This window comes from Trachurus japonicus, chromosome 14, assembly GCF_045865225.1.
Source record: "Trachurus japonicus isolate A0001 chromosome 14, Traja_1.0".
NCBI classification, from domain to species: Eukaryota; Metazoa; Chordata; class Actinopteri; order Carangiformes; family Carangidae; genus Trachurus; species Trachurus japonicus.
The window spans coordinates 23,788,351-23,802,555 of record NC_140920.1 but is presented as its reverse complement, the minus strand read 5'-3'; the positions used below and the strand labels follow the sequence as shown (position 1 = coordinate 23,802,555).

The window sequence follows — 14,205 nt, the reverse complement described above, 5'->3', positions numbered from 1 at the left end:
AGCCGTGTGATGATATGAGTCGTGGTATGAGAGCGTATCATTGCGAGGCTTTGAGAAGCCCAGTGTCTTGACAGGTTTGAGTCTATTTCCTGGTCAGGGACTGAGTGGGTTAGTGTGTTTGTGGTCTTAAAAAACACAAAAAAACAAAACAAAAAAAAAGAGGGTTTTGATTCCAGGGCCCCTACATTGATCCTGATGCTGACCCCCTTGGCGTCATGATTCATTTGCCTTCAGTAGAGGTTTCCTATGGAAAAACTGATTCTGCTTTGGCTTCCTCTTCAGGGTGATGTACAGTGTGGACACATTTCTCCAGAGAGCTATATTGTTATCATTTGTAAACTGATTTCTACTTGTGACTTAATGAGGAGGGGGTTTAGCCCGGGGCGGCCGGGAAGAGCTCATTTGAAAGGCGTTGTTCCCGGCCGCCTTGGGGGAAGTTACTATATCACTGTACTGTATGGCAAGCCAATTACAAATGAAGACTCAATCCGGACACTTATTGCCTTCTGAAAAAACATACACACAAATAAAAACAATAAAATGGCGGGACGAGTCGTTTGCTGAGGGTTCTGCGCCCGAAGCTTATGACATTGTTCTGCCACTATTCAGTCAACAACAACAACAACAACAAAACCATTCAGCCTGACAGGCTCAAAACAACCTTGATTGAAGTAGCAGACGTGGTGAAATATATCTGGAAAAATGTCCTCAAAAACTCAGACTGCTCCCTCGTATCCTCTCCGGGACGATGTTTGTTTGATGCATTTTTCTCAGCTATCATTTTGCCCCGGTCTGGCAGGGGGTCAACAGTGGTGAAAGGGCCGCTGGTTGACGGCCGGGTGACAAGAGAAGCATGTGTGTTTTTTGCTGTCGATCACGAGGCTGGTTCACGCGAGAGTCCTCACAGGTTTTTACATTTAACATGATAGGTGCAAGCTGTGCAACTTTACATTCAAACCAGGAGACTCTGTGGCATTTTAACAGTCAAGGAAATGAGTGAAAAATCCACGCCAGTAAAACTATTCCTTATTTCTTTTTATTTCTGATGATTCTGATAAATCCTATTCAGTCAACTATTAAGCTAATAGAGTGTGTAACTTTGTGCTACTCTTGTCCAATAAAAGCTAAGTGGATCCATAAAGCTCTTCTTCAGCAAATCAGGGTAATATCGTTCTTCTATCTGACATATGTGATGACATATAAAATCAAAAGAAAATATATTTATGTATTCCAATTATTGTCGCCATTCTTTACTCTGTACAAAAATATTGTGTGTGCGTGTGTGTGTGTGTGTGTAATGAGTTATCAATGTCAATCAATATGGTGCAATGATCTCTACACAAACATAAAAAAAAGAATTAAAAAAAAAAAGGCCAACAGACTTGTCACAAGAATTCACACAGATTCTCTGTTTTCTCCAAATCGGTATTCAAACAAACACAAACATGAGGGATTTCACTCTTGATTTCCAGCCGTAGTCCAAACCGGGGTTTGTAATGTGGTGCTGATTTCTTTTCTATACCTGAGAAATAATCCAAGAATGAGACTCACTCACAAACAAACATTGTCCATCTGATTATTGATCAATAATTTACCACACAGATTAACCCCCCAGCGATCTGTCAGTAAACAGCATGGTTTCCTTGTTGGACCAATCAGAAGAAGATCCATTCTGATTCTTGCTCTGTTTTAGCTACAGACGGGTGATTTCTGTATTTATTGGCTTGTATGATCATTGTTAAGCGTACCATTATTCCCTTTGTAAAAGCCAGACTCCTGGATTCGACACCACTGCACAAACAAATACGACGGATATTTATTCTGTTGTACAGGTGCAAAAATATTCACCATAGATGCATTAAATAAATGCACATATTCAGGTGCATTATGGGTTTCCTTATACCACTTAGATTCACTTCAAATGCAACATGGTGATACATATTGAATTTGAATGATTTCCAGAGGAAATATTTGGTCACACTTTGTTTTACATTTTAGAACGATTTTCAAAAAGGTAATTTCCATTTGGTACTGAAGAAAATCAAGAAGGTGTTAAACATACTGAATTGGTCGAGAGAATTTATTTGAACCTTTCATGTAACAAAAAAGTAAGGGATGCATGTTTACATGGCTTAAAGTTGCACTAGTTGATGTTTCTGTATTTTGAAAATTGAAGACGACGACTTGTAAGGTGCTCTACAGAGCATTTTAGCACCTTTCAGCCCATTGTTTTGGTTTTATGGCAGTGACCTTACTGTTTTGGTTCACTATCACTTCTCAGTGATCAACACCAGAGCTAAAAGAGAGCAAATATTTGATTTGTATCCATCAGGTGGCCAATGAAAATTGATATAAAATGAGTGATAATGTTTAAGATGTTCTCTTTATAACTTAATGCGCTGATAATATGCCAGTGTTGTGTTTACATTGTTGAGGAGGAGTTTCCTTTATTTCCCTATTACCACGACCAACATACATGGAGTTCTCTGCACCTGTAAAATAAGTGTTACCAAATATTTCCTATTAATTGGATTCAATGTAGAAAAAAAAAAAAAATCAAAACAACAACAACAACAAAAAAAGCCAGAGATAATCTCAGCTCCTGCTGGCTGTGGCGTCGGATCCCCAGAGTCTGGTTTGAGCTTCTTTCGAGGTTTTCCTGTCTTGTTCGAACCCTCGTTGCTCGTCTCCAGAGGCTGTACGCTTACTCCCTTCTACATATTTCTCTTGTGTAAGTTAGATACATTCAGAAATGTACTATGTGCATTGGGAATTGATGTTTTTGCATGCTGATTCCCTGCATAGAATTGAGAGAATCAAGTGACGTCTGGAGTTCTTTGCAGATTTGAGAAATAATTTGGCCGATTGTCAGAAAGTGTATTCATTGTCACAAGGTTTTGCACGACTTCTTGGGCTCACTGTACTCTCAAGTCGAATGATTTCATACTTGCTGCTATTGAATGAGCACAAAGAGACTTTAGATTTTGGTTTAGGGTGTCCATGACGACACAGTTTCAGTATATTATTACCACCACACACCCCTGATTCTCTTCCCACACCCTTTTTCTTTTTTTTTCTTTTCTTTTTTTCAAAGACCAACAGCGTTACTCACCTTGCACTTGGTTTTTACATATACAAGGAAAAAAGATATTTTGAATATGATGCCTGCTGAACCAGGTGCCTTAATCAAATATATGAGAACACAAATCTGCACCTTCTTTCAGTCGGGAGGGGGTTTCCCTGCAGAAACAAATGGGCTGGGTTTCCCAAAACCTAAACTTGAAGTAATACAATGAAACGAAAACCTCACTTTAACCCCCAGATCAACACAGTGTGTATCATAAACAGCCTTTAACAGCTGATAGAAGCTGTTTTCCATGTCAGGGTAAGAAAATTAACTCTGCATGGGAGTTCCCTCTTTAAAGTATTACTGAAGGAGACAGCATATACGACAACGCTTGAACTAAATTGATCGATGTTTTGGGAAACCTGGTTCTGGTTTAAAACTCTTTCTCTGCCCACTACGCCACGTTATTGTGTTTTCTGTATTGGCTGCTGCTGCTATCACCGCTGGTGTGTCCATGTAGAGAAGAGCAAACTTCCACTGTGTCTGAGGCAGAGGGAGACTCGGGCCTGCTTTATACCTAGTCAATTACAATGCATTCTTCTTATTCTTCTTCTTCTTCTTTGGTTTGGACATGGAGCACTGTGCTGCTGCCTCTCGAGACCTTTTCGAGAAAGGATTAAAAAACTAAAAAAAAAAAAATCAAAAAACACACACACACAACAGAACTTTCCGTTTCTTAACTTTGCTATTATGAAGTGCCAGACCCTCCTTGAAGTCAGTGTTGGCACTGAGTCGCAGGTTGCGAATGAAGCGACAAACTGAGCATGGAGGTAAACTGTGGTGCTAATCTGTCAGTGGCTGGGTGCTAACATGGCTGTGTTAAAAAGCTGTATTAGCCATATTATTCCTTCTGTTGATGACTCTGGTCAGTCTTGTGTTTCTGACTGCTGCACTGCTGTATGCTGACATAGCGAGGTATAACTCTGCTGCTGCTGCTTTGCTGATAAATGTAGATTAGTCTCCTTGTCAGGATCCAGAAAGATCATGAATGTTGTATCTTTATACGGCCGCTGTCCTGCTTGTATGTTTAAACCTTTTTTTATTAATATTATGGTTTGGTATTTATGCTCTGACTCTGTCAAATGTTGCACGTTTGAATTTTTTTTTCCTAAATTATATTTTATTGCCTTTTTTCCCTGATCCCAGTGTTCATGCCATTTGTTTGATATTTATTTGTTGAGTCCTGTAAATTAACATGTTCGAAGAAAATTTATTTCAACTACTTTATAGCTTTTCCACTGAAGTGGGCTTTGCCATGAGTCAGAGACTTCACATGAGGTTCACAGACACAGACTACAGGCACAGTGAAACACAGTTACCCCTGTTATTATACAACTTTGATAGCAACTCTGTAATAACTACAGAAAACAGAATTAATTGTCTTGTTTTTTCACATAGAGAATATGGTTTGATTTGCTCAGTGCACATCTGTAATATTACTTAATTATGTACTTTAAATTTGTTCAATTCTGCCACCACTTATTGCAAATGGTAACACACAAATAAAATAAATGAGATATTAAGAGTTTTTTTCAATAACTAAATTTGATTGTAAAACAATTATTTGACATATTGACACTAAAAAGATTGAGAAATATCAAAAAAGTCTGAAAGTATTTAAGAATTTATAAATCATTTAATTTTCTGTCAGTCAACAGAAAATTAATGAAATACTTTAATCATCAAAAAATAATACTAAACCCTTTAGTATCAGGTTTGGGGCCATTGGTCAGCCATATCTAGCTCAACTAGTGTGAAGACGTCAACCTAGGCTTTGAGGAATTGGACATCTTTCACTATTTGTGCAGTGTTACAGTTATTGATTATGACAAAATAATCGGGCAGTTGATCTGAAAATGTATCAAGAATGAAAAAACTGCAGCCTTAAATTAGTTAAAAGATGTATTTATGTATAAATACTGAAATATAACAAGACATACAAAAATTCTGATAAATTTTCATTTTAATTAGTGAAATGATGTAACCCGCAATTAAAATTTAAGACTTGCATGTTAAACAATGTAGCTTTTAATATGGCCTTAAAAGATATTTGCATTTTAAATTGCTGCATATTCTTGCCAGAATTATGACAAGATGGTTTAACTTTGTTGTGTTCAGTACATCTGAAGCTCCCGTCAACAGCCATTTAGCTTAGCTTAGCATAAACACTGGAAACAAGCCTGTCTTTGTACATACAAACATAATAACAGGAAATCTAAAGCCGGGCAATTAAAATGTTTTATCTGGTTTAATCAATACAAAAATAAAAGTGCAGGGACAACACACTGTTGGTTTAGTGCAAACTGATCTAAGATCAATACACTAAAGTTAAACTTAAACAACATTAAATAGTAACCATCAGAGTAATGTAAAAGTCATTATAATAACAGATTAATTAGGCTTCAGTGTGACTGAGTGCTTGTAGTCTGTGAACCTCATTAAGTGTTCTGTGGCCAGAGGTTTGATCCCAGTAGAACCTGTGTGGTCTGGACTGGGCCGAGGTTCAGCTGCTCCACAGCCTCAGAGCTCTGGTGAGGAGTTGGCTCTCCTCTCCTCTCCTCGCTCTCTCTAACTCTGGCGGGGAAATTTGAAAATCTGATCATGATAATTTGATCAAGTTTTCTGGGAAAAAAACTTCACCACTGCACCAGAGATGTTTTCACCCCTTCTGGGTGCTTTTTAAAAAAAAAAGTTTTTATTTTTGGTTTTGTTTTTCAGAAGGGCTTTGGTTTGCAGTTGTCTTGTCAGGGAGCTCCTGAGATTAGGGTCTCTTAAGGCTGGTGGGCAGAGACCCCTTACCCTCCTCTGCAATGAATAATGTGGAGGAGTTTCTTTTCCTCTTCTGCAGACTGATCCGATTAAAGCAAACGACAGCAACCCACCCTCCATAATAAAAACAAAACCCCTCTTTCTATATTTACACACACATCCAATTCATCATCCAACACTGCAATGATTTACATCTTCCAGACTTGCCAAAATGCATGAGGCGAGGGACGTTTATCAAAAATATAATGTTTATCCTAAAAACATCAGTTTCTTTTCCTTTTTTTCACTTTTGATAATAACGACAGACAGTAAGAAGATTTTATAGGAATCCATACAAGTCCAACATGTAGAGGATGTGCGAGGTATCTGTCATCCTGAGCTCCACAGCTACATGCCATTGTTATGATGATGCTTCTGGTCTTGTATGGTAACTTATTTGACTAGATCAACAGCATGGGATCTTTCTGTACTTAGTCCTGTGTGTGTTCCTCTCACCAGTCTCAGTAGGAGGGCTGTACTTCATTGCTAAGTGCTCTATAATAGATCTCTTGGTGATTATAATTTCATAAAGAAGCAAAACCTGCAGAAAGTGTATCCTGCTGAAACTAACTTGATCCTCTCTTTAGCAATGACGTCTATATTTGTAGTTCACATATATGCCTGTTCAAATACAATATCTTGACAGTTGTTATATTTATGTTGTGTAATAAATGTCGTGCTGGGTTTATACTTTTGTTTAACTAACTTTTTCTTTTTTTTTCTTTTACATTGTATTTTTTTCTTTGAGGCACATTGGGTGGTTTTATGCACAGGCATGAAAATGTAAAAAAAAATGTTTGTTTTTTGTTTTGGTTTGTACTGTAACGGCTCATTCTCTGAGAGCTTCTGACAGTTTTTGTCTCTGGCTCATCCACATCCTGCGGACACCTGCCCTGAATCTCTGTTGTGTTTTTGTGCCTCTCTTTCTTTTTTCTTTCTTTCTCCGTTTCTTTTTTTTTAAAAATAATTCTTTCTCTGTTGTATCAGCCAGGAGTTGGTACCGCAGCTTTGCTTGTAACCACAATAGTCTGATTATGTTTATTGATTTTAATATCAAAATAATAAAACCATTAGCACCCCATCCTGACCCTTGTGTGTCCTTGTGTGATTTACTGTGCGCACGTGGTTCCACATTACTGAAATGAAGATTCAAGTGTATACTGAGTTGTACCAATGGTTTCATTAAATTTTCATAGTATGTCATAAATCAGAATTTCGCTTTAGGATTAAGAATGAACTCTAACTCTATTTAGTAATTTAATTTTTAAAAACAAATTTGTCATTTCCTGTAGCATCTGGGCACTTGAGTTTTTAGCTGTTACTAAAAACGGAAAGAAATATGATTCAATACAGTGTAATCTGGTCCTATAGTATTGAGCATTTACAGCAGCAGGATGATGTATGTGGGAGAGACATGAACTACTAAATTTACCACCATCGGAAAAGATCATGTCTGCCAGTCAAAGTTGTGGTTTTAAGGTATTATATGATCTTCTGTTACGGCCACATTGTGTTTTGAATTCCATAGTAAATCATTGAAACAGGGTTTGGTACTAAAGTACTAAATGTCAAATTTACCACAAATGGAAGGCAACCTTCAGTTCAACAAGGCAACAAAATACAAGTATTCTTATTATTCCCATTCATAGGCATTACACTAAATTGTTCCCATTTTCTCCAATAAACTCCATTAAATGTGGAATAAAAACAATATTCAAACAGTGCGATTAGAAAATGTGTAAAGCTATGTTGAAATGAAATAATTTTAAGTCATATGTTCAGTATTTATCCTGTCGTACGTCCAAGAGAGAATTCCAATAACTTTGTTGCTTCGCCTTCCGCAGCTCGTCTTTTGGGCGTCTAGGCTGCCGTACAAAAACAAACATGGCGTCTTCTATGGACGTCCACGTCCGAATTTGTGGACAAGAAATTATTAAATATGACCTAGAAATCAAGGCCCTCATTCAGGTAAGAGTTGGAAACGTGTCGTCTGTGATTATTATTATTCTATGTTTAGTTCTTGTTGGTATCAGTTTGATCGTGAAGAGCTGTTCGTCAAGCTAACGCTAACTGAACCTAACTGGGGTTGTGAACAGAGGGAAATGGCCTTCTAGCGATGTGCTGGTTAAAACCGTCCAGTCACTGCTAACAGTTAATTCACTCCGTCTCTGTGTGAGGAAACACACCGTAGTTACAGTTTGACGGTGTCTTGGGCGGTTTTTTTGTTTGTTTGTTTGTTTTTAGCTGCGCGTTAATGAGCAGAACAAGGAACAGAAAACACACTGGCTTTGGTCAGACAGGAAGAGTTTCAGCTCCAAGATTGAATATAAAATGTGATCGTCGGAGATGATCTACACGATTTACTTTAGTGGCACTGCGATGATGATAAGTGAGGAAAATTACCGTAAAAAATAACAACATTAAATCAAAAGAGATTTTTAGGCTACTACTTGAATTGACCAGTATTTGGGTGTTCCATTTTTTAACAGAGATGATGTAACGTTATTAAAAAACTAAACTAAACAAAAAAAAAAAACTCGAATTATTTAATCAAATATGTAAACAAAATGTTTTGTATACTTTTATTTATAATGAGATTTCCAAATATGTATGTCTAAAATTTACAGTAAAATCAGTTTTTTTTATCATTTACATTATTTTTATTTTTCATTTGGATAATGGTTTAACAGCCCCTTGTTCAATATATATAATGTGTATTCCCAACCTTATTTTGTCATGCAACATTTCACATTGTGTGTGTTTGTATGCGTGCCTGCAGGACATCATGGATTGCCCTGGACCTCAGTCTTCTCTCAGGGAGCTCAACTCAAAGGTCAAGGAGAAGTTCAACAAGCTCAGACTCCGAATACAGGTCAGCCTCATCACATGCGTGCTCTGTCACATCGATTGTTTAAAATCCAAACAGTTTTACCTGACGTGGCGTGCTGGTGTTGTTGTTTTTGTCAGGATATGGAGCAGATGGCCAGAGAGCAGGACAGAGAGACGGACAGACAGGACATTCAGGCTGAGACAGAGAGCCAGCGAAGACAAATGTTAAGGTGTTCAAAATCACACAGCAGCCATCTTCATTTCCCCTTTGATGTTACTAACATTATTTCACTTTGTAAATAGATTTTTCTTGGCAAACTGAAATTCCAGTTCCTCATTGACATCAACTCTTCACATGAAAGGTTTCTTTATCTTATAAGGAAAGAACAAATATACTGTACATCCAAATGTGGAGCTGATGAGACTTTGAGAGCCAGATAAATACAAGTGGTAAAGCAAAGAAACAGTTGTTGGCCTGGGATTGTTAGAAAGTCACCAGACAACCGACCAGACGAGATGAAGAAAGTTTTCAAAGTTGGTTTCTGTTGATTGCAGTAACCAGACTGCGTGGAGGAAAGCCAACCTGGCCTGTAAACTGGCCATAGACAACATGGAGAAGGACATGCTGCTGTGTGGAGGAGAAAACCAGAGCACCAGACAGAGGCAAGTGCAGCTCCGTCGAGACTCTGTTGTCGTGATGAAATATTGATTCAATCAGCTTCATGCCATTGTAAAGTGAAATATTTGAACAGCAGTTCCCACATTTGGGGTGTAAACAGGGAGTATAAGCCTGTCACGGAGTCAGTCGGCTTTGGGCTGGCTTACAACCAGAGCCCCACTGTCATGTCGTATTACTGCTGGTCTGCCGGATTGTAAAACAAACAGACAAACAGCAGCCCTGCTTTGTGTGTGTGTGTTTATCTCAGGAAGGCAACTAAAGAAAGTCTAGTGGAAACCAGCAGCAACATCACAGAGAGTCTGATGTCCATCAGCAGGATGATGTCTGAACAGGTGATGCAGAGCGAGGACACCATCGGCACACTGGGTAAAAAACACAATACTTATCCATGTGGTTGTTTTACCATGATTCTGTTATTTTATCATCACCAGTTTTTATATGAAATGTCAGGTTAATGTTTATCAATTGAGTTCGGCTGTCTGAGGTGAGTGATGATTACATGCAAAAACACAAAGTTTATACTGTTTATACTGGTTTATACTGTACAGTTTATGAGTTCAGTGGTGTGTCATAAGGATTCGGGTCATGTACCATAGATATTTGATTGTTTTTTGAGTGTTTGTGGTGGTTGAAAAAATTGCCCCCATACTTAAAGGGATAGTAGCATTTTTTTAAAAGTTCGGTTGTATGATCTACAAATAGCCCCTAAGTACTTTAATTGCAGTAGAAGACTCTCTGCACTCCTCCCGTTAGCAACGCCAGCCCATAGCCCTGCCCAGAGATTTACAACATACATTGTTGTGAATGGACCCAAAGAAATGGCCTATTTTCGCGCCCTAAAAGAGGTTTTACGTGAAAAAAAAATACACAGTTCCATTGTTCGCTATAATATAATTTTTTCCAGCCCTTCAAAGTGCAGGAAAAACACAGTTCTTATTTGGACCTAACCAACTCATGTATCCCTCCGCCCAGGGTTAGCGCCCGCCGATCAGCAGTTGGTTAGCTCCTAATAAAAACTGTGTTTTTCCTGCACTTTGAAGGGCTGGAAAAAATTATATTATAGCAAACAATGGAACTGTGTATTTTTTTTCAGATAAAACCTCTTTTAGGCTGCGAAAATAGGCCGTTTCTTTGGGTCCATTCACAACAATGTATGTTGTAAATCTCTGGGCAGGGCTATGGGCTGGCGTTGCTAACGGGAGGAGTGCAGAGAGTCTGCTACTGCGATTAAAGTACTTAGGGGCTATTTGTAGATCATACAACCCCACTTTAAAAAAATGCTACTATCCCTTTAAGCGTTGTGGCTATTGCTAACGCCGTCTAGCCATGGTGTAACTACGGTTTGCCTGTATCAATTTTAGTCGCGTTTTTTGCTCCCCCCAATACCGGGTGACCATCAGGACAACGATTCAGGGGACAAAAATGACCGGAATTCTCCTTTAAGTAATCGGTTAAGCAGACCAATCAAATAAGACATCCTTTGGAAAGGTTTTGAGCAGCACTGATTAAAAGAGCTGTCATACCAGTCACCACAATCACCGCAATTCTGCACAGAGGTGGACGGCCATCAAAACTTTCACCAAGAAGCAGCAGAAAAAAATGATAATTCGGTAAAGGCCGTCCCCACCCATCACCTCCAGAGAGTAGCAGACCTCTCTGGCAGCATCTGGGATACTTGTACATGTGTCTACAATCAGATGAAAAATGAATAGACATGGTATTCATGGGAGAGTTGCTAGAGGGAAGACTCTGTTCTCAAGAAAGAACAAAGTTATCCGTTTAAACTTTGCCAGACTGCACTTGGACAAACCTTCTGGACGTCCATCCTCTGGACAGATGAGTCCAAAATTGAATAATTTGGCCACAATCACAGGCACCATGTTTGGAGGATTCACAAACTTTCAAGCAGCGCTGTATTTGAGTTTGCAGAAGTTAAATTGAACCTTTTTGCTTAGAAATTCAAGTTTCTCTTGTTCTTTTATGCCTCAATCTCCGATCTTTCCTCTGAAACCATTAACACCTTTCCACTTTCTCCTCCTCTCCCTCTCCTTCACCACAGCCACTTCCTCCAGGACGGTGCAGGAAACCAACGAGGAGTTTAAGAACATGACAGGAACCATCCACCTGGGCAGGAAGCTGATCCTGAAGTACAACCGGCGGGAGCTGACGGACAAGCTGCTCATCTTCCTGGCTCTGGCCCTTTTCCTCGCCACCGTCCTCTACATCCTGAAGAAACGTCTCTTCCCCTTCATCTAGACAACCGGCTCAGTCGCACAGCCGATGACCAGGAGAATGTATTCCATCTGTTACCACAAGATGTTTAAGCAGGTAACATCTTTACGTATGGACTACATGGGGAGGAGACTGGACTGCTGCACATAGAGAAACATCGTTTACCTTGTTTTAGAAACCTCATTTTTTAGATTGAGCAAATTATAGTGAATAACTTCTATAAGATCAACTTGAATAGAATGAGCATAAGGGCTAAAACTGGCATTAAGAGGTTTTCACGCAACAACAGCAGTGGGATTAAAGCCTTAGCACACTTCAAACAAGCTTTGTTTGGTGTTGGTTTACACTGTCTTAAAGGGATAGTTCAACATTTTGGCAAATTCGCCTATTGCCATAATCCCTGTAGTCATAGGAGTAAGTTCATTACCTTTAATTATCGGTGCATGTTGTTTTGAGATCTGCGGGGCAGAGACGTGAGCTGCTTAGTGAACACAGTGGAGGTGAATGGTACAGGTCCCCTGTTCCTCATCAAATACACAATCCAACAACTCCAGAACGATCTTGTGGAGAAGTTTTGACCTCCCTATTCACCACGCTATAAAATAATAATGTAACATTTCGAGACAGAGTTGATTTCGAGTCAAATGCAGCCGGAACTACATTCCAGACACGGCTGCTGGGCGGAGTGGTACTACACAAGTAGTTCCAAGTATTTGCTTCATGTGTCGTAATGTTACATAATAATTATACATGATTATTTCACAGCGTGGTGATTGTGCAGGTCACAACTTCTCTGCGAGAGCGTTTTGGAATTGTTGGATTGTGTATTTGATGAGTTTTTAATGACAGGATTTTGAGCTTTGGAATTTTGAGCATCTCGCGTCTCTGCCCCGCAGATCTCAAAACAACATGCACCGATAATTAAAGGTAATGAACCTACTGCTATGACTATAGGGATTATGGCGATAGGCGAATTTACCAAAATGTTATACTATCCCTTTAAGCAAGAATTTCGATACTCACTATGAATGTATGTCTCACAGTCTGCACAGTTTGGGACGAGGCTCACTCTTTGTGATGGTCTCTACTCACAGTGACATAAGAAAAAAATGAGCCTCGAGAGAAATTAACATCCTGCCTATTTTCACACTCATGGGCCTCTGACCGGCCCTTCAACTGGCATCAGGACTAACCAGGGTCAGAGCTGTTGTATGCAATAACTTTGTTTACTTTTTTGTCAAACTACAGTGTGTGTGTGTGTGTGTGTGTGCGTGTGTGTGTGTCTGCTTTGGGTGGCTGTTTCACTGTTGTTACAGTTGTCGATGCGTTTACCCTGTGCCTTGATGTGATTCTTCCCTCCAGTCAGACGTCCAGGTCACTCACTCTGAACTGTGATTTCTTTCTCTTTACGTGAATCACGTCTGCTACAACTTGACTCAGTGACTGTGTGAATGTTAAACAAAAAGTCTTGTTTGTTTAAGCAAAGCTGAATATATTTCTAACATGCTATATGTCGACGTGCAGCATTAGCACAGATCTGCCAGTAGATGGCAGAATATCTCACATTATGTCACCAGTAGAGAATTTGTCTGAGAAACCGTTCAACAGGTCAGGACTGACTTAATTAACACACATGTCTCTGTTCAGTGACATCATTGTAGTTTATTTAATTTCAATCAAAAATTGCTTACAAATGTATTTTTCCATTCATTTAAATAAAAACTTACAAAATATAGCTTGAAGCCTGGGGTCTGTATGAAATGTGATCGTTCAAGTAGAACATCAAAAATACATATTCATCACACGTCACAACCGGAGAGTGCTTCCCTTCCTGCAGACCGCACCCTGACTGTCTACAAGATAACGTCTGATAGTGTGCCAACCACGTGCTGCATAAAATAACAATGCTCATAAATACAAAAACAGACTTAAATAGGTAGAATACTGACTTTCAGCCATCAGCTGCACTTGAGCTAGAAACAAATTCCCTGTAGTGTTTACTTGTGTGTGTCCATGCCCGTCGCTGCAGGATACAGCCACTGTGGTGTTTACTGTGATGTTGAAGTGAGGTAGATAATTGGTTTTTCATCTGTGTACAAAGTCAAATGTAAAGAAAAATATTAAAGGGATAGTTCACCCAAAATTCAAATTTCACTCATTATCTACTCTGTGCCTTCTCTGAGTTACGGAGGGGTCTGTGCAGCAGTATTTGTCCATATAATGGTTGTCAATGGATACCAACTTTCTTCGTCCAAAAGGACACACCAAAAAATATCCAAATACCTCCATACTGCTTGTGTGTAATGTCCGTCTTGTATTGAAGCCCCGACATGAGAACTTGTTCCGAAAAAAATTAAATAAGTCTATATTTTAAGCTGTCTCGGTTCACTGCTCTTCCTGTGTCAGTGACCGACGGAACAGTTTCTCATGTCGGGGCTTCAGTACAAGAGGGACATTACAGACGAGCAGTATGGAGGTATTTGGATGTTTTTTGGTGTGTCTTTTTGGACGAAGAAAGTTGGTATCCATT

The 14,205-nt window shown here is 39.1% G+C and overlaps 1 protein-coding gene across 1 annotated transcript; it reads left to right on the top strand.

The window, feature by feature from the left end:
* The first annotated feature begins 7,759 nt into the window (after positions 1 to 7,759).
* Positions 7,760 to 13,417, top strand: bnip1b (BCL2 interacting protein 1b). Its single transcript, XM_085798417.1, has 6 exons — positions 7,760 to 7,903; positions 8,715 to 8,807; positions 8,903 to 8,994; positions 9,320 to 9,431; positions 9,695 to 9,809; positions 11,503 to 13,417. The coding sequence occupies exons 1-6, from the start codon at positions 7,820 to 7,822 to the stop codon at positions 11,697 to 11,699; spliced, it is 693 nt and encodes a 230-aa protein (XP_085654543.1). The 5' UTR covers positions 7,760 to 7,819; the 3' UTR covers positions 11,700 to 13,417.
* The last annotated feature ends 788 nt before the right edge of the window (positions 13,418 to 14,205 follow it).